At 43.3% G+C, this 20,913-nt stretch overlaps 1 protein-coding gene across 1 annotated transcript in view; it reads right to left on the reverse strand.

The window, feature by feature from the left end:
• The window catches only part of jakmip3 (Janus kinase and microtubule interacting protein 3), a 212,800-nt gene that overhangs the window by 94,203 nt on the left and 97,684 nt on the right, over positions 1–20,913 (reverse strand). Inside the window, exons 8-15 of the mRNA XM_080205603.1 lie at positions 19,777–19,836; positions 16,437–16,565; positions 14,204–14,332; positions 9,305–9,388; positions 5,619–5,681; positions 5,362–5,460; positions 1,934–2,032; positions 1,752–1,805 (exon numbers count right to left, since the gene is read on the reverse strand). Of these exons, the coding sequence (XP_080061729.1) occupies positions 1,752–1,805; positions 1,934–2,032; positions 5,362–5,460; positions 5,619–5,681; positions 9,305–9,388; positions 14,204–14,332; positions 16,437–16,565; positions 19,777–19,836 (717 nt within the window). The remainder of the gene's footprint in view (positions 1–1,751; positions 1,806–1,933; positions 2,033–5,361; positions 5,461–5,618; positions 5,682–9,304; positions 9,389–14,203; positions 14,333–16,436; positions 16,566–19,776; positions 19,837–20,913) is intronic.

Raw genomic sequence — 20,913 nt, forward strand, 5'->3', positions numbered from 1 at the left:
ATTTGCATAGAGCTTGCACTCCATCCTTTCCATTATGGAAATGATGGCTAACACCATGAGAACACTTGCACATCCATCAGGATATATAGTCTGACAACACAAGCAGAAGCAACCTATATTTTGAGTGCTCCAGTGGAGGGTCAGACTGCCCTCATGCAAATTCAATCTCTTGTCACGAAGTCTCACACAGCTGCCCTCATAGTTGCAGATAGCAGTTTTCCATAATCTATAGAGTGTCACGGCTGTCCAGCAACCTGCCCTCCAACAGATTGTTAGGGTTTCACAGCTCCTTCACCGTACCCAAACACACACCCATCATCTCCCCCTTTGGGACTCGCAATGGTACCATGAGGCATGAATCCCTGCCTGTTGTCAGGAATAAAGGATCATCCTCCCAACCACAGTCACCATATCCTTGATGTTGCCTGTCAGTCAGTTAGCCACCGCCTAGGCCCAGATGATGCAGTCTGAAGCTGTGTCATCTTGGGCTGGAGCTGCTTGAGATTGTCCCCCCAATGCCATGCCTTTATCAAAGTCTCTGGAACTTTCTTTCCCTGCAATGTCCCTTCCACATGCTGCACACAACCAAAGGCACACACGATGGTACCCACCCACAACACCACCAAACTCCTCATGGGGGAAGACTCAAGATTCTGCCTGCAGTTTTGTACTGATGTTGAGGTAGGACAATCAGTCCCTGAAGACCTCAGGTAATATGGCTTCTGCTGAGAGCACTTCCTCCCTCCTCCTTTGCCCCTTTCAGCAGCTTTCCCTCCTCTGAAACACCTCTGCTCGTTTTCCTGTCATGCTGCAAGGCAAGCAAATTTCTTCACCTATATCTGAAAGCAGAATCCCTGAAGTCAGCACGTATCACAACACTCCCTTCAGACGTTAGCAACTTTAAGTAACAGTACACACTTCACCAAACTCTTCTACAAACTCAGCAGCAAGCAGCAGAAATCAGTCACCAACTAAGCTGGAAACCAGAACTAAGCGAGTCGGCACAGTGGTTAGCACTGATGCCTCACAGCACCAGGGACTTGGGTTTGATTCCCAGCTTGGTTCACTGTCTGTGTGGAGTTTGCACGTTCTCCCCCTGTCTGCGTAGGTTTCCTCGGGGTGCTCTGGTTTCCTCCCACTGTCCAAAGATGTGCAGGTTAGGTGGATTTGCCATGCTAAATTCTGCCTCCTTGTGCCCAAACAAGTGCTGGAGTGTGGCAACCAGGGGATTTTCATAATAACTTCATTGCAGTGTTAACGTAAACTTATTTGTGACTAATAAATAAACTTTTTTTTATTTTAAGTAGTTGATGAAGTTTTTAAATATCACAGGTAGGGGTCCTTCCTGTTGCTGAACACGTTCAACTGTGCAAAGTTAAGCAATGGTGTCAATTGGCGCACTGAGTGGAAATGCACAGTTGGCATCAAACTAGCCAACTACTGACTGATATCACAATTTACTTTCTCAAGCACGCTCCTTGTGCCAGCGTTGACACACTCACCAGAACGGTGGCTCATGCAGACTAGAAGTACATGCGTGCACAGTGGATGCCATTTTGGAACTGAAACTATGGCACCCATGGCACCAAAAATGCCACACTTGGTAACTGGGTTTTATGACCTAAGGGTTTTGCTGCTGTAGGACATGCAAGGTTGATTATAACTGGATTCTAAAATTCACCCCGGCATCCTCCACTGACAGGCTTATAAAATAGAAAGCATGCATGATCAGAAAAGCAACATACACTTACGGCGTTATCTCCTAAAATATCCAGCTGTTTCATGAGGTCTGTTATTGTAATGTCCTGACAAAACAGGAGAAAGGTTTGAAAAGATATGTCAAACATGTGCTGTAAACACATCAATCCATCGCATAATTACAGTAACTTTAAACTGTGTCTATTTGGGAAAAGCAATCAGGGGTGGCACCTACTGTTACACCTTCTGCCTCGCAGTAGACTTGGAGAGGACTTGTTTCCTCTGGAAAGGGAATGTGATGAAAGTTAATGGCAGGTGATCGTCGCTCTCGCTCCTGAAAGAAAAAAAATTACTTTGAGGAAAATAAAATCCCAGTGAGGGAAAGGAAGTTTCAGAGATTTTGATCAAGCTATGGCCCAGAACTCCTTGGGGCTGTGGCTAGGGGGGGGCTCTATTCAGGAGGGTTGGTGCCAGGGGGAGGTGAGTTAAAGTGGTCAGGTAGATGAGGAGATGGGTGGAGAGAGGAGTGAATGGGGAAGGGGGTGGGTGGTAAGGAGTTGGGAGAGGGCCAGCGCCTGGTCCCACACCAGTTCTAAGCTTTCAGCAGATTAATGTAAATTTCTGGGGAACTCAGCTAAAGCCCAAGTCTCCATTGACGGGAGAGAGAATAGAGCTAATGCTTTGAATTTGGATGAAGGGTCATCCAGAATTGAAATATTACCTCTATTCTCTCTCCACAGATGCCGTCAGATGAGATTTTCCAGCATTTTCTGTTTCTGTTTCAGATTCCAGCATTCACAGTATTTTGCTTTCATCTCCAATGACGGGGCCAATACTGGAGACATCCCATCAGGGTTCTGGGTAGGGTATTTCTACCCATCACATGTTTGAAGCTTATGCATAAATGCCATGTGTATGCACGCATGGGACTTCCTTTGGGTTCCGACACACAACAGTGACAAACATCTCCAAGTTCACTGCTTCATCAATTAGAAGATCCAGCTCAATAAATATTGGTACAGCTAATGCATTTGATTTGGGGCAATTGCTGCACCATCACATCTAACGTCTAACCACCAGGTGAACATTGAGAGGGGTCAACAGTACTCCTTTGAATAAGTTAGGAGAAAACACGTTTGATGAAGTTTTTGATGAATGGTATATATCACAATTGTAACACTGACCTGGAACTTGCAGTTATAGTGGCAGTGAAACTATTAGCACCTGCATCACTACTGTATAAAACCTCTAGGATGTGCTTCTCCAGTCTTTCACGTCAGCGGGATTCTCTGGTCCCATTGCAGTGAATGGAGATTTGGCTGAGCGCCACATTCTCTGTCCTTGCTGGCAGCGGTAACAGGGCATGAACGGCCAGAGAATTCCGACCCTTGTGTTTGCACCAGAAATGTTGAAATTTGGATGGTGCTGTCACTAATACCCTATTCGTTTACACAGTGCCATGTTACAGTCTTCACAGATGCCATCAGCATAGAATCAATGGGATTTTGTGTGAATGTCAACTTTTTACACACTATTCATGTTCAAGAAACATTGAAAATGGCAATTATTGACTGAGATAACTTGAGATTTCATAGTGCCTTAATTCATAATGTTGATCAACAACCTCTCTGAGCCTGAAAAACTAATTTTACAAATGTGGAGTTTCAGTCCCTCAGAAAAAGATGTAAAATTTCCATGATATTTTTATATTTAAATATTAAAAATCATTTTTATTTTTAAAACATGTTTATGATACATAAGCTTCCAGCTTAATTGTATGCAATTATCATAATCGTTACTTTGTTTCCTTTTAAAAGAAAACCTCCTCATCTATCTGACTCAGCTCCCCCTTCCACCAACTCTTCTGTTGGGGCGAATGGGGTCAAAGGTCATGGGGAGAAAGCAGGATTAGGCTTTTGAGTTGGACGATCAGCCATGATCGTAATGAATGGCGGTGCAGGCTCAAAGGCCTCAAATGGCCTCCTCCTACTCCTATCTTTTATGTTTTTGTGTAAAATGATTAAAATATGAATTATATTTTATGATTTTTTACTTCTCAATTGCTGCCTGTGAGAATTCTTCAATCCGATTGGTTGATTAGTTTAGCCTTGCTAATTTTAGTATTGCTGGACACCATTGACCCCTGTAGATGGTGCTGAATACACACCATATCAGTGTATCAAGGATTAACATTCTGGAGCCTGCTAACATCTTGCTAAATCTTTGGGAGTAGCTTTTTTCAAGGATAGGATGGCATGGGGTCCCTTCTCTTTAGCACTGATCACAAAATCCAGGACAATATGATTTCATTTGCAGTTTCAGGGAGGTATCAGTCAATCATAATGCAATGTTCACTAATGTAGGCAGCGATTCTCCCATCCCGACGCAGACACTTTTTTGGCGCGTCCACATGGGGGATGCGTGTGTCAGCCATTTGGCGGGATTTGCGCATGAATTATTGACGCACGCACGTCTCCCATAGCCAGAGAACAGGCACAGACACACTGGAAACCGGCAGGAAGAGAGGTAAGTGATTTACATCTTTTTTTAATGTATTTTAAATGTCTGTGCTGGGCTCAATAGCATCTCCCACCCCGACAAGAGTATTTCACTCCAGCAGGATTTAGGGTAGCTCCCCACATTCGGGGAACGAGCAGGAGAACCTGCCAGAGTGAAAGGGGAGAGGGCAATCAGGGCCTCCCGGGGGTTGGGCGGTGGAGGGGGTGGTGCCTCCTAGGCATGGGTAAACTGGTAATGCCAGCCTGTGCCAAGGGACAAAATGTCCATGCCCAGGGGGCACCTTGGTACGGCCCACCAGGCACCAGGCAGTGCCACGGAGGTGGGGTCTATAGTGGGTGGGGCCTGGGGAAATGGGCGGGCCTAGTAAGCGATCAGTGTTGGTTGTGGGGGGGTCCCACTGCCACTCTGCATAGCGCTCAGTCGGGGCTGGAAGGATGCCAGTGATTAGGGTGGGCTGAGGGACAGTGGTCTGCCAGGAGGGGCAGGGGGGTGTCTGCTCCCATTGGGGGAGGTCTGCCTCTGGGTCGGGGTCAGTAGGCCGGGGGAGGGGTGTCTTCTGGGATGAATGGGGTTGGGGGGGTCGCCACTGCTGTGTGGGGGGGGGGAGGGGGGCTAGACATTGGGGTGCTGTTGGACAGGGGTGGGGTGGGGTTGGTGGTGTTCGGGGCTGGCCCAGGAATGCTTGTAGGGGCCGCGATTGGGCCATGTGGGGGGAGCTGGAGGGGCAACACAGCGGGGATCCTGGGCTGGCCAGTGATCGGGGTAGGCAGCAAATGGAGAGACTGACCAATCAGGGACACTGCGCATGCGCAGACCAGTTATCTCACCAATTCAGCACTTTTGGGAGAATCGCCCCCATAATGTGCCACATTTGAGTTAACAGAGAAGAATTCTCCTCCCTGTGCACATTGATACACATGAATTTGTGAGGATTGCCTCTATTTGATAATTCTTATGAAACTGAGCTTTAAAAGGTGCAAATAATTTTACTAGCAGGACACACCTGAGGAAACTTCCAGAAACTAATTCACAATGTTGCTACATATCATAAGCAGAATAATTATTTTCCTCTCTCTATATACCGGAAGAATAATTCTAATGTATGAAAAGTGAAATGGTGAAAAAGCCTCAATCTTATCTTACTTCAAGTTCCAGAATACGAAATTCTAAAAGCTCATTCTGATCTTTCACATCCTGTACATCATGTCTAAGGCGGTTTTCTTCAATTTCCATTTGACGGATCTGTGAGAATAAAAACACAATGATAATTTTAACCTTTGTTCCCTGTTAATGCAATGAGGGTGCTTTGATCCTGAAGCATGCTGTAAGAAATAAGGAGGGAATTGAGATGGTGAAGTGACGCTTTATTGTTCTACTTGCATTTGGAAAAAATAAATTACCTTTTCGAGAAGTTCTTGGTTCCAGCGGTAAAGTGCTTGTTTCTCCTCGATCCATTTCATATCCTTGGGAATAGAAAGGATAATATGTGTTTTTGAAATTCTCATTCTGATTTGAAACAGCTTCCAACATGCACACTGACCCTAACCCAAACAACAATGTATCTGGTTTGTATGTTGCTTTTAAATATCAAAATGCAAAATTACTATTTTGTTTTATTCGTTCATGGGATGTGGACCAGCATTTATTGCCCATCCCAGAGGGCGGTTAAGTGTCAACCACATTGCTGTGGCTCTGGAGTGACATATAGGCCAGACCAGGTAAAGATGGCAGTTTTCCCTTCCCTAAAAACCCATTAGTGGGTTTTTACAACAATGATTTCATGGTCATCATCAGACTTTTAATTCCAGATTTTTACTGAATTCAGATTTCACCATCTGCTGTGGTGGGATTCGAACCCCCTGAGCCTCTGGATTACTAGTCCAGCAATAATACCACTACGCCACTGCCTGCTCTTTCTACTCTGGGTTTTCTGATGCTTCTCTGTTCTTGTCCCTCCTCTTCTCTTCCTCCTTCTCATTTACGTGCTACCCTTCCACAACATCATCCTCAGATAGGATCAATTTTCACATATATGTAGGTGATGCCCAGCTGTAACTTTCTAGCTCCAAATCTTAACCCAGAAATACCTCTGTGTAAGTCTCCTTTTGATTATTCACATTTTGGGAATCGTATATTTAATTGGTAACCTAATAGTTAAGTGTATATTTTATTTAAGCACAATTGGTTTGTTCTACGGATGGCTCTGAGGCTACACATTTAGGTCTGATAAGTTCTGAAAAGTCCAGTATGACAGACACACAAGATACAAGTCTTTCAATTGCATGGATATTAGTCTATCATGAAAACAATGTTAATATTCTGAATTTGCACAGAATTATTTCATATGAACCTGCGAACATACAAAATAGGAGCAGTAGATCATTCTGCCTGCTCCTCCATTCACTAAAATCATGGCCGATCTATTTGTGTTGAGTTCCACAATCCCATCTATCCCCAATTCCCTTGCCCAACAAGAATCCATCTACATCTGCCTTAAAAATATTCAATGATGCCTCTTGCACCATCTTTTGAGTTTCAAAGTCACACAACCCTTTGAGAGAAAATATTTCTCCTCATCTCTACCCTGAAAGGGTAACCCTTAATTTTAAAACAGTAGCCCCGAGTTCTGAATAGACCCACAAGCAAGAACATCTTTTCCACATCCACCTTGTCAATACCGTTCAGGATTTTATATACTTCAATGAAATCACCCCTCACTCTTATAAGTTCTAGTGTAAACAAATCCAGTCTGTCTAACCTTTCCTGATAAGACAATCTACTCATTCCAGGTATCAACCTCCTCTGAACTGCCTCCAGCATGTTTACATCTTTCCTTAAATAAGGAGAGCAAAACTGCACCTAGTATCTGAGATGCAATCTCATCAATGCTCTGTATAACTGAAGCAGAACATATTTATTTTTACATTCAACTCCTCTCATAATAAAGGCTAGCATTTCATTAGCCTTCTTGATTGTATGCTGTATCTGCATGCTAACCTTTTGTGAATCAAGCAGGAGAAAACTTAGATCCCTCTGCACCTCGGCATTCTGCAGTTGTTCTCCATTTATCTAATCCTCTACTTTTTCACTCCTCCTGCCAAAGTGAACAACTTCACATTTTCCCACATTATACTCCATCTGCCAATTTTTTGTCCATTCACTCAAACTATCTATATCCACCAGCAACCTCCATATAACTTCTTCACAACCTAGCTTCCTACCTATCTTTGTGTCACTTGCAAATTTAGCTACCATGCCTTTTCTCTTCTCATCTAAATCATTGATATAAATCATAAAATGCTGAGGCCCCAGCACAGACCCCTGCGGGACTCCACCCATCACATCTTGCCAATCAGACAAAGACCCATTTAGGCATACTCACCATTTTCTGCTAGCCAGCCAATCTTCAACCCAGGCTAATATGTTACCATTACACAATGAGCTTTTTATCTTTTGCAATAATCTTTGATGTGGTGCCTTATCAAATTCCTTCTGAAAATCTAAGTACAGTACATCTACAGCACATGTTATGCCTTCAAAATATTCCATATTTTCCTTTCAAAAACCATGTTGATTCTTCTCCATTATCTTAGCGCCCAGTGATAACTTTTTAATGATGATTCTAACATTCTCCCCATAACAGACGTAAAGCTAACTGGTATATATATTTTTCCATTTTCTATCTTCTTTCTTGAATTACATCTGCTAATTTCCGGTCTGATAGAACCTTTCCAGAATCTAATGAATTCTGGGAAAGTAACCATGCATCTACTGTCTGATTGGCCACCTCTAATAGGAAGAAGTCCATTAGGACCTGGAGACTTTTCAGCCTGCAACTCCATCAGTTTGCTCAGTGTCACTTTGCTAGTGATTGTAATTTCATCATATTCTTCTCTCCCATCCACCCCTTGATTTACAGCTATTACTGGAATGTTTTTGTATCCTCTACAATAAAGACAGAAGCAAAACATTTGTTCTTGACTTCTGCCATTTCTTTGTTATCTACTGTTAACTACCCATTCTCACTCTTTAGAGGACTCACGCTTACTCTTTTCCTGTTTAAATACCTGTAGGAACTCTTGCTATCTGTTTTACATTCCTAGTTAGCTTCCTCTCATACATTAATTTCTTTCTCCCGATTAACCATTCGTCATGCACTGCTGTTCTTTATATTCTAACAAATCATCTGACCTATCACTCATCTTTGCGCAGTTATATGCTTTTTACTTAAGTTTGATGCTTTTCTTAACTTCTTTAGTTAACCATGGATGATGGCCCCTCCCTTTAGAATTTTTCTTTATAGCATTAACATACTTATTCTGAGTATCCTGAAATATCCCCTTAAATGTGTGCCACTGCTTCCCTGTTGCTCTATCCCCTAACCTGGTATGCCAGTTCATTTCAGCTAGCTCTGTTTTCATGCCCACATAGTTTCCCTTATTTAAGTTTAAAATACTAATCTTAGACCCACTTTGTTGACCTTGAGCAGGATTTTCCGGTCTTGGGCGAGCATAGATGGAAAATCCCACACCCAGTCTTGATTTTTTGTTTGTGCCTTTCAGAATGAGACTGTCTGATCCATAAGGCCTTAAATTACTGTGTGGCAGTAAAGTGGGATTGCAACTCTTACACTGAAAATATGATTTTAAAAACAACCCAGCATAGCATTATGAAACAGAACCTACTGATATAGCAACTGAGCTACTGAAATGTTCTTAGTGCAAATATATGACTAACATAAGACTTTTATTATCTTTTCCTCATTGTCAATTATTTTACATAATTCTAGCGAACAAGTTTATCTATTCCATAATGTTTAGATTAAAAATAAATTTTAAATGCTTATCTCTTAAGGGGAAAAATTGATTGCTGAAAATAGTGGATCCAAAACAGTTGTGAAGATAAACAATGCCAGGAATTTGACAAGTTGGCATGATAATACCATCAATGTGACTGGCGAATTGCTGAGATAATGACACAGAAATCATTGGCACTGGACACAATCTTAACAGACAGCCTCATTGTACTCAGATAAGATAACTCATTATCACCCAGCAGGGCTCACTATCATGCAGTTAATTATTACCTGGCCCTGTTGTGCAAGTGCCTTCTCCAAGTCTTCGATTTTAGTTTGATATCTGCTGTTTTCTGCTTGTAGTTGTTCACGAGTCTAAAAGGGAGATTAAAAAAAAAGTGTTTTGCCACAGTCAATTTTCCCAGAATGTTGGTATCAAACTTCTCAGGTACAAATATCTCCATCTGGAAGATAAAACATTTGTTCTGCCAATATGCCTCAATGTCTATTGTGCACCTAGGGCCCAATGGTGCTCTCCTCTAGATTCCTCCAGCTCTCAAACCAACTTTTGCTTTTTACTTTGATGCTTTCAACTAAAGAATGTCTAGTGGCTCTTGTAAATTTAGCCCAGTGCTGCTAACCCCATAACTCAGACGTAGTGGCGGTACCAGTGAGTTACAGAGGACAGCTGAACAAGAAATGAAATGAATGAGAGATTTGAAAAAAAATCAATGTGTTACTGAGTGAGAAATGTAAATTGCAGAATATCCAAGCTGTTTTCAAAAATGTGAAAACAAAAGGGATGGGATTGACTTTAGAAATCTCAATTAATGAAGAGAATCTGTCAATTTTATGAAATAAACTGCTGTCTAATCAGGTAAATAAATGCTGCACTAACTGGACATACAATCCATTGGGATTGAAGGTGACTTACTCGCTCTCAGCTTCGCTGGGTTCTGGGATGGCTGTTAAGTCCAATGTGCAATCTGCAGACTCTGCCACATGCTTGAAGAGTCAGGCAGATAAAGACCGGAACTTTCTGACTGTTCACATCAGCAGGATCTTCCAGTCCCGCTGATGGCACACCCCCACTGCGGGTTTCCTGGTGATGTGGGGTGAAATCATTGGAAATCCCATTGATAGGCAAGACCAGAAGATCCCACCAGCTGCGAACAGCGCGCCACCTCCTGTTGTGAGAAACACGCTGTGGGGAGACCAGATAATCTCACCCAAAGTGTTTGGAGATTTGTGTATTTTCTCAAATGCACTCTCCTCATGATGTTGACGGAATTTCTTGATGTTTTTGGTGCCTTCCAGAATGAACCTTCTCCATTTCAGTCAGCCTCAACCCAATGGTCTCCCATGGGTTAGCAGAGATTTTTGGTCTCTTTGAGGACATCACTAAAGCATTTACACTGCCCACCTGGGAACCTCCTGCTGAGACTGCGTTCCGAATAGAACAATTCATTTGAAAGACTGATGTCAGGTGGTACAATGGCACAGTGGTTAGTAGCATTGCTACCTCACAGTGCCAGGTACCTGGGTTCAATTCTGGCCTTGTGAAGTTCTTCCTATCTCTGCGCGGGTTTCCTCCCACTGTCCAAAGATATGCAGATTAGGTGGACTGGCCATACTAAATTGCCCTTTAGTGTCCCAGGATGTGTAGGTTAAAGGGATTAGTGGAGTAAATACATGGGATTATGGGGATAAGGTGGGATGGCCTTGGAGAGTCAGTGCAGACTCGATGGGCTGAATGGCCTCCTTCTGCACTGTAGGGATTCTAAGAAACATGTCCCATACAGCACAGCTGATTTTCAATGGTAAGCACCTCGATGCTGAGCATGTTGGCTTCAGAGAGGTTGAAGTGCAAAGGCTGCAGTGGTGGTCCTTCTCCAGTACTTGGAGGCCTGCTGTAAGTTGTTTCTCCAGAGCATATAGGAATGGGGGGAATCATTGCTCCCTGGTAAACCATGGCCTTAGCCTTGAGTCTGAGATCCTTGGCCTCAAACCCACTTTTCCTCAGGTGGCTGACACACTGGGGGCGATGATGAATTTTGTTTTCTGTGTCTGCCTTAATTGAGAGGAAGCTCCCAAGAAATGGAAAATGATCCACATTGTCCAAGATTTCACAGCTGATCTGAACTGGCGTTGTTCTGTCGGAGCTAGTTGGAAGAGTACCTCAGTTTTCTCAGTGTTTAGTGAAAGGCCCATTTTCTCTAGTATCACCAGAGCTGCATTCGGAATCGGGACACTGGACACCCACAGTACTTCCTCCACACCCACAAATTCCCACCCACACATACTCAGCCACACCTGCACACAACCCCTCCCTCCACATGCATAATCCCCATCCACACTTGCCTTTGTCACCTCCCCCCACCCCCTCCCCAATGCCCCCGCTCACACACTCCCCACCCACGAAGCAATATGTGTGCAGTCAACAGCATCTGACATCATGGGGAAGTCCGTAATCCTTATGAGGCCATGTGCTTTTTTCACCTGCTTCTTTCTAAGAGAGAATGAAATGTATTCAGCACACAGAGGACGGGACTTCCCTGCCACGCTCACCCCAAAACTGCAAAATCCTGCCCAAGGTCAAAATATTTTTACATGGTTCCCCCCCCCCCCCACCAATCATAAGCTTCAGTCAGGAAGAAGACCAACACACAAAGATCCATGGCCACACTCAATTTCACAGCCGTTGTCAATGCCATCCTCACCTTGCTCTGAGGTTGCAGCTGTGGCTGTAGCAGAATTCATTAAGGATGTCCTTCCTGAGGTGCAAATGTCACTCACACTGTTCACTGGCAGCACAGTGGCACAGTGGTTAGCATTGCTGCCTCATGGCGCCAGCAACCCGGGTTCAATTCCGGCCTTAAGTGACTGTGTGGAGTTTGCACGTTCTCCCCGTGTCTGCGTGAGTTTCCTCCAGGTGCTCGGGTTTCCTCCCACACTCCAAAGATGTGCGGGTTAGATGGATTAGCCATGGGAAATGTGTGGGAGTACAGGGCTACGGCAGAAGGAGGTAGGCCTGGATGAGGTGCTCTTTCGGACAGTATACATAGATTCTATGGGCTGAATGGCCTTCTTCTGAACTGTAGATATTCTATGATTCTATTTCTGAGGTTGAGGCAGGACAACTATTCTCTGCAACTGGTCTCCTCAGAGGCCACCCACCCCTCCCTCCCACCCGACCCCTCTTCCTTTCCACAGTTTGACCTGCTCTGCGCGAACCCTGCTCATTATCCCGGTCAGGCGGTATTCCAAGGGGAATGAAAACTGGTGCACCCATGTCTGGGAGTAAGTTGATGCAGACACTTTGAAATCAGGACAAAGTCCTTCAGCTGATACTATCCCATTGTCTGTAGACTTCTGTCTCTCCAGAAACCATCAAACACTTTAATAATCATAGGAACAGCCGGTAAGAAATCCAGCAGTAAGTAACCTGTAGGTTCTTGAAGGTCTCTATAAATATCAATGTTTGGGGGATTGGGGGTGGAGGGGTGGGGAGGGGGAGGGTGATGCAGCAGGAACTTATTCCTGCTTTTGAATGACATTGAGTGATGTATGTTTATGAAATGTGTTAGCTGAAGCTTTGAGCTCCAAAATGGGAGTGTGTGCCAGATCAGTGTCACACTTTGATTTATATCTTAATTTGCACATCTAGCACATCTATTGCTTCTGTGTTTGCTGAGTGTCATCTGACACAGCTTACACCAGAACTGTGTGTGTGTGTTGTAAACATCATTTTGCAACTAAAATGATACCCATAGCACCCCAGGCACAAGGGAGTTAAATTTAATGGTTTATAACTCCAGAGAAGTTATTTTTCTAATAAGAAGTCTCACAATACCAGGCTAAAGTCAACAGGTTTATTTGAATCACGAGCTTTTGAGAGTTGCCCCTTCAGGGTGATGAAGGAGAGCAGCACTCCGAAAGCTCGTGATTCCAAATAAACCTGTCAGATTTTAACCCGATGTTGTGAGACTTCTTACCTTGCCCACTTCAGTCCAATGCCAGCATCTCCACCACATGGTTATTTTCCAATCAGTCATTTGTCATTATCTCATAGTCTGACAGTAACAGGCTCTGCATATTTAAAGGCTTGCTTGTCTATTTCTTCTTCAGTTCTCTGTCTGAAGAGAGGTCTGATCCACAGTGCCATGGTCTCCACCACAACTGGGCCCAGGAGGTCCAGAATCCACCCCTATAAAATTGAGGATTTAAGAAAAAAATCCATTCATGGGACAATGGCATCACTGGCTGGCCAGCATTTATTGCCCATTCCTGAGGGCACTTGAGAGTCAATCACATTGCTATGTGTCATAGTCACATGTGGGCCAGACTGGGTAAGGACGGCAGATTTCCTTCCCTAAAGGACACTTGTGAACCAGAAAGGTTTTTCCGACAATTGACAATGGTTTCATGATCATCAGTAGATTCTTAATTCCAGATTGTTTTTTTTATTGAATTTAAATTCCACTATCTCCATAGGTGGCAATTGAACCCAGGTTCCCAGAACATTAGCTGAATTTCTGGATTAATATTCTAGTGATACTACCACTAGGTCATCACCTTCCTATGGAACCCGTGCTGTTGTCACCAATCTGATGCACGTCAGCTGTCCAGCCAACTGAGCGAACCAGCCCCTTACAGAGTCCAAGTTGCAGCATACGCTTTTGATGCAAGTTGTAGCTTAGAGTTTATGGATGGTGATGGTAAAGGCTCCAATTTCTTCCCATCACATGGCTGAACAAGAATCCCTCCTGCTCTTACACTTTGCCATTGGCATGTGTTGGAAGGATGCCCTGTTTGACCATCTTGTGAATGTACCTTGCCTAGCCTTCAGGTCCTGGAGTGGGACTTGAACCCGGAGTTTCTGGCTCAGAGAAAAGCACATAAGGTACTGAGCCACAAGACCTTAACACACAAAATGCCAGTTGGCTGGTGGCCTATCGGGATCGGTTTGCTGCCAACAGCACAGGATTCGATCCCTGTACCTACTGGGATAGATTTAGGATCTGCCTCCTTGCCCTATCCTAGTGGATGCCAAGGTGCTGTGCATTGGACTTGCCTTCAGGCAGAGACTAAATGAAGAAGAAGAATTGACATGCAGAGGAATATAACCCCACTCTAATGTCATGATTCTCCCCATGTCCAATAATAAAGCCAGAATGTTTCCAGCAATACCTTAACTTCTCGTTCAGCATCCAAAGTTCCACCAACTTGCTCTTGTAGTAAAGCATATGCCCTCTGCAAAGCCTGATACTCCATGGTTAACTGGCGAAAGCGGAGTTCTGTCTCTTCTTTTGCCATTCCCTAGAAACAAAAAATAACCAACACATTCTGAAGTTGAGTTTACCCCAGTCATTAATGGTCAAAATGGATGCATCCTGTGAATGGTACATTGTTATGTTTGAAGCAATAACATCCAGGAAGGCATAGATCAGCTAGATAACCAACATCTTTTCCTAAAGGTAGGGGAGTCTAAAACGAGAGGTTATAGGTTTAAGATGAGATGGGAGAGATACAAAAGGATCCAGTGGGGCAATTTTTACACTCAGAAAGTGGTGAGTGTCTGGAACGAGCTGCCAGAGGTAGTAGTAGAGGCGGGTACAATTTTAAAAAGCATTTAGACAGTTACATGGGTAAAATGGGTATAGAAGGATACGGGCCAAATGCGGGAAATTGGGGCTAGCTTAGTGCTTTAAAAAAAAGGGGCGGCATGGACAAGTTGGGCCGAAGGACCTATTTCCATGCTGTAAACCTCCATGATTCAGGTGGTTTTTAAAAAATGTATTCATGGGATGTGAATGTCAGTGGCTAGGCCAGCATTTCAACTGAATGGCTCATTAGGCCACTCCCTAAAAGACACTAGTGAAACAGATAGGTTTTTATGACAATGATACGGTCACTATTGACTTTTACTCCAGATTTGTATTATTATGAAGAGTCATCCTGACTTGAAACATTGGCTCTATTCTCTCTCCACAGATGCTGTCAGATCTATTGAGATTTTCCAGGATCTTCTCTTTTTGTTTCATATTCCAGCACCCGCAGTACATTGTTTTTATATTAGTAGATGCCTGGAATTGTCTGAAGAGTCTCAGTGCATTCATGTATCTGGTGAAAGCTGGAGAAAGACTCCATCACGTAGATCATTGTTGAAAGAGGAAATCCGGCAAAAGGAACACTATGATTACTCTTCTGTAGTCCAAATTCCTCCTACAGCCCAGAATCAATGTCAGAAAGAAAATGGAAGTCACAAAGAAAATGTAAGCTTGTCAGTATTACAGAATCCACTGATAAATCACTCTGCTTGGGTCAGTCGTGTATTTTGGTTGTGAATATAATAAAACCAAGCATAAAACCCAACCTCAAATTTCAGGTATTGTTGATATTGGTTTATTATAACCTGCTGAATTATGTACACGTACCATTTTATATTTTAATGCGTCACTCTTTTTTAAATGGAGGTGGGTGTAGTATATAACATCTGCCTCTCTGCTGCCCTGTTTCCGGTTGGGATGTGTTAGTAAAATTTGTTCAACTAAGGCTGTCTGCAGTTGAACATGAGATGGTCCTACCTCTGTGCAGGGCATGAAAAGTGCTGCCGCTAAACAGAAGGGGTCAGCAAATTAGGTGGGCTTTAATGCCCAATCCATGATATACTTGGTAAAAACTGAAGGGTGGGGTTTTGGAGCAGGAGGTTGTAGAACGCCAACAATAGGCCTCAACTGAGGGCAACTTGCCTTCACTCAGGTAGTTGCCATTGTTTAGGGAGTGCACTGCAACAGTGCCACTCTGTGGCACATTCTGAGTATGACAGTTAGAATTGGTACAAAAAGCTCAGCCGGGGAATTGGTTTATGTGAGCATGCCAGCGTGAACTAGTAATGGCCATTGTGCCAGAATGGGTAAATCTGCGGCACATTAAATGTGGGGCCTCTGGCCTGATATATGTGAGAATAGGAAGCTGCAGATGATTACTGGACTTCCCCAGCCAGCAAAGAGGATTTAAATACAATGAGTGATTCAGTTGCCTTCAGGGAAGTCCTTGGAGGGTGGGATAATCAATCAGGAAGCGAGGAGAATAACCAGGAATGACCGGAAAGTGATTGGGAGGGAGGAGGTTAACTGCAATCTGCTAGACAGCATTTTCAAATTTAGTAACTGCCAATGCGTATACATTTTTTGTAAGTGCAAAATACAATGATAAATAACATATGAAAAAATACATCAGTGATGGTTGACAGGAAACCATATGCCCGTGTTATTGATTCAATTCTAATTTACAAACAAATTTCATATAAAAAATAAGTTATGCATGAGGTTGGAAATAAAAATGTTAATTTGAAGCACTCAATCTTAATCACTATTAAAGTGTTTTAATTTGATGAAGGAATTAATTTGATTTCTGTCACCTCATCTAAATCATCTTCAGGCGTGCAGGGGGTTCGATCTGTCTTGTCCGTTTGGTATGAGATCGACGAACCATCAGAATCAAGTGAGGCTTCGTCATCATATCCAAAAAAGGTCTCCACAACTGGCTTCTGCAGGTGGCAAAATTAAAAGTTAATAACGTGTGGAACATTTTTCAGAGAATTACAAAATCAAATGCAACCAATTTTAATTATCATCTTTTTCAACAAATCTCAAGAGCCGGGAATTATTTGCATCTCATTGCCCTGAAATTTCTGTTGATTCCTACTCCAAACTAATGTTTGGAAGAACATTTTCCTTTGGTGCTTCCTTGGAAACGGAGATGGATTTTGCCTCTCTGTTGGGGCTCGACTGAATACATGCTGCTTAGGAGCTCTTGTAGCAATGATTTAGAATCATACAGAGCAGAAGGAGGCCATTCAGCCCATTGAGTCAGCACCGACCACAATCCCACCCAGACCCCATCCCCACCACCCCATGCTAATGGGGTGCTAATCCCCCTGATACTAAGTGGCAATTTAACATGGTCAATCCATCTAACCCACACATCTTTGGAATGTGGAAAGAAACTGGAGTACCCGGAGGAAACCCATGCAGGCATGGGGAGAATGTGCAAACTCTGCACAGCCAGTAACCCAAACTGGGAATCAAACCAGAGTCACTGGTGCTGTGAGGCTAACCATTGTGCCACCGTGCTGCCCTGATACCTGTAGCTAAAATGCAGGAATATAAGGAACGGAACAATTTTAGAACAAAATAGATGTTTTGTACTTTTATTTCTTCCCATAGGGAGGCAGCACTGAGCATTCCTAACTTTTCATCCCTGGCCATGAATCTGGACTAATTTCCTATAAAGTTAGGAATCTAAAATGGTTCAGCAGGCTGTGTTCAAATGATCTTTCAACTGATACAGTGAAATAGATTTTCTATAAAAAAGTTACATGAATAGTTTGTGGACACTGAAGTTTTAAAACATTTTGTGATATCTCTCGGTGCTGCTGTCATAAAACACAAACATTTACATTTTATTTAAGGCTGATATTCACAATGGCAACTTCACATTTCCTTATCTTCCTAATTACCGTTAATCTATATAAAACTCCCAGAAAAATCTCTCTCAGATCGTTCACTGGAAGTAATCCAAAAAGCAAATGTGGGTTCTGGTATGCTGGAGCCTGGGCTGAACTTTGTAAGTGCACTTATGAAAATGCCTACAGGCCATTCTGTCACTCAGAGTTTTACGCAATGAATCAGACATGACCAATTCTTCGTAACTACTTGAAACAACTCCCATTAGCTCGACAAAAATTGGAAATACATTGCAGATCAAAGAGTATTTAAAAGTGAACATTTAACTAATTTGCGCTCTGTGAGTTTCCCTGTTTTTAATCTCGAGTTAGTCCTGTTATTTACCAGTGGGTCAGACATTAAGGTCAAATGCATCTGGTTCAAAGACAAATATCTAAAACACCTGCAACCTTGTCCAATTTATAGTGAGGAAAAATTCCAGTTTTATTTATTCTATGAAAGGAAACCCACAACGTTACTACAAGTTGGTTGGTTTTCAATTCATAACCAGTATTTTGCTCTTATCGGTATACCTGACATTGTGAGACAGAATTTCCTCATCCTAATGGGCTACTTTAAAAAAAATTAATAAAATTTTATTTGATCCAAAAACCAAATTCAAAATGAATCCAATTCATGGTCTCCATGAGAGAGACAAACAAGATCCAAGCCGACAAGATGGGGCATTGCACCTCATCCTGGGCTAATGTTGATACTTCACAGGTGATGTACGTTTATTGATATTATGATGAAGGAAAAGAGGCAGTAGCTTGTGACATTCTTGGGCAAATTTTCCCATTCCGTCAGCCACAGGAATCAGAGTGGGTGAGGGGCGGACCATGGAAAGGTCGTTGACCTCAAGCGGCATTTTCCGGTTTCGGGGTGAGCGCGGCTGGAAAACCCACCCTCTGTCTGCGATCCCTTTGCACTTGGCACACATTTCCTGCAGCATACCCAGTGTGGGTAGGAAGCTGCTGCTGGGATATTTGCATTTTACATCAATAACGTGGGATTGATAGTCTTCCGGTGAAGCTCACCACCCAGATCAAATCAGATGATATGTAAATTAAGGGACAGCTATTCCTCCCTGCTGCCCCTCCTGGAATGTTCATGAAGGTTAAGGGCTGAATTTTCCAGAACAGATGGATTTCACGACAGGCCCGGCAGCTATCTGGCTGCCATTTACAGCATGGAGGGTCAGGCTTCCTTTTCACTGTCTCTGTGTGCGCTGCTTCAGGCTGACAGGAATACACAAATCCCCTGGCTCCAAGTGGAACCAGCGCCAATTCTCAGAGAGCAGCCCTGTCTGGCACTTGCCCTAAATGTTAACACAAGCAGAACTTAGGAAGACAGCCAGATTCAGCTAAAGCCTGGACAGATACCTACGTAAAGCATGCACCACAGTGACCGCTTTCTGGTAGATCTTAATGCCGCTGACATAAAATACAGGATGTTGTATTTAAGGCTTACGCTCACAATGACAACTGCACACTTCCTTATCTGCCTAATTGCCTTTAACCTATATAAAATTCCACGATACAGATAACATGACTCTCTATCAGGCCTTTCGCTGGAGGTAATTCAACAAAATGTGGGTTCTGGTACGCCGAAGCCAGGGTTGAACTTTGTAAGTGCATTCATGAAAATATCTGCGGGCTATTGTGTCATCGGGATTTTATGCAATGAATCAGACAGGAGGATAGGGCAGTTTCTTTAAAATAGCCTGAAATATAGTATTTTCCCTTGTTAGTTTTCAATTGTATTGTTTTCCATTGAAATGGGGGCAACACGGTGAACACAGTGGTTAGCACTGCTGCCTCACAGCGCCAGAGACCCAGGTTCAATTCTAGCCTCCGGTTACTGTCTATGCGGAGTCTGCACGTTCTCCCTGTGTCTGTGTGGATTTCCTCCAATAGTTCAAAGATGTGCAGGTTAGATAGATTGGCCATGCTAAATTGACCCTAGTGTTAGAGAGATTAACATGGTAGATGTGTGGGGTTACAGGAAGAGAGCCTGGGTGGGACTATGGTCGGTACAGACTCAATGGGGCAAACGGCCTTCTTCTGTACCGTACGGATTCTAAGATCACTTATTCTATGATTCCATGAAATAACTATTCATAGTGGAACTAAAAATTCCCACCCAACAGATTTAGTTGCTCTCCAAATTTTCTGTTCCCACCCGCGCCGATTCCTGCCACTGGCTGGGGTGGAAATTCCCAGCCTATGCGATGGTGACAACTGCAGACCTTACCTTGCTCGACTTTGTAACTTTCTTCCTCTGTTTTCTGTAATGTAGAAGCTTATCCCGATCCTGTTACCAAAACAGATGAGTTCATTCAGAATTAAGGTACTTCCAAGATGTCACCTCCTACTGTCAAATTTACAATGGGCAGGATTATCGAGGCCCTGACTGCCCCGTGGTCATTCAGTCTCCCTGAATGTCAGTGGACCTTTGTTTGACCTGCTGCATCCCTCATGCTGGTTCTGACCATGGTGGGGCCAGAGAATCCTGGCCAGCCATAAATATACATTAAAATTACAACAAGGCACTCTGGATTTGGGCAGCATGGCGGCACAGTGGTTAGAACTGCTGCCTCACAACTCCAGGGACCTGGGTTCAATTCCAACTCGGTGTGGAGTTTGCAAGTTCTCCCCGTGTCTGTGTGTGTTTCCTCTGATGCTCTGGTTTCCTCCCACACCCCAAAGATGTGCAAGTTACGTGGACTGACCATGCTAAATTGCCCCTTGGTGTCCCAAGATCTGTAGGCGAGATGGATTAGCCAAGCTAACTGTGTGTGGCTAGGGAGATAGGGTGGGGGAGAGAGCTTGGGTGGGTTGCTCTGTCAGAGGGTCGATGCGGACTCAATGGGCCGAATAGCCTCCTCTGCGCTCTGGGGATTCATGAAGTTCAATATTGGTAATTTGTTTGTACATAATATTAATACCAATGTTTTTTTTAAAAAATCTACAAAAAAAATTCAATACCTTGTCAGATAACATAAAATTCCATAAAATGTCAGCTGAATATCATTCATTTATATTACCGTGCATCCCTTTTCTTAAATTCATTTAGATTTTCATCCTATCTGCCTCATTTTCCCTGCAATGTTTCCCCATTATAATTTTTTTTTAGTTTCAGTTCTTGCCATTATAAAGTATTAGCTGGAACAGTAGAAACACAAGAACAGCGTTTCACTCACTTGGTTATTTCACTGAGAACAGAAAGTTGGGAGCCTTGTTGGTACATTTGTATAGCTGGACCCAATCAAATAAATATCCAACATGTTAGGCTTTTGAATCCAAATATATGTACTTGGAACCTTTCATTGATTCCAAGGCACTTGCCTGATTGCCGTGCAGATTTATGGCAGGGCTATCAGTTTTTGTA

Source organism: Carcharhinus amblyrhynchos, chromosome 17 (assembly GCF_965287045.1).
Source record: "Carcharhinus amblyrhynchos chromosome 17, sCarAmb.v2.hapA, whole genome shotgun sequence".
Classification (NCBI taxonomy): Eukaryota; Metazoa; Chordata; class Chondrichthyes; order Carcharhiniformes; family Carcharhinidae; genus Carcharhinus; species Carcharhinus amblyrhynchos.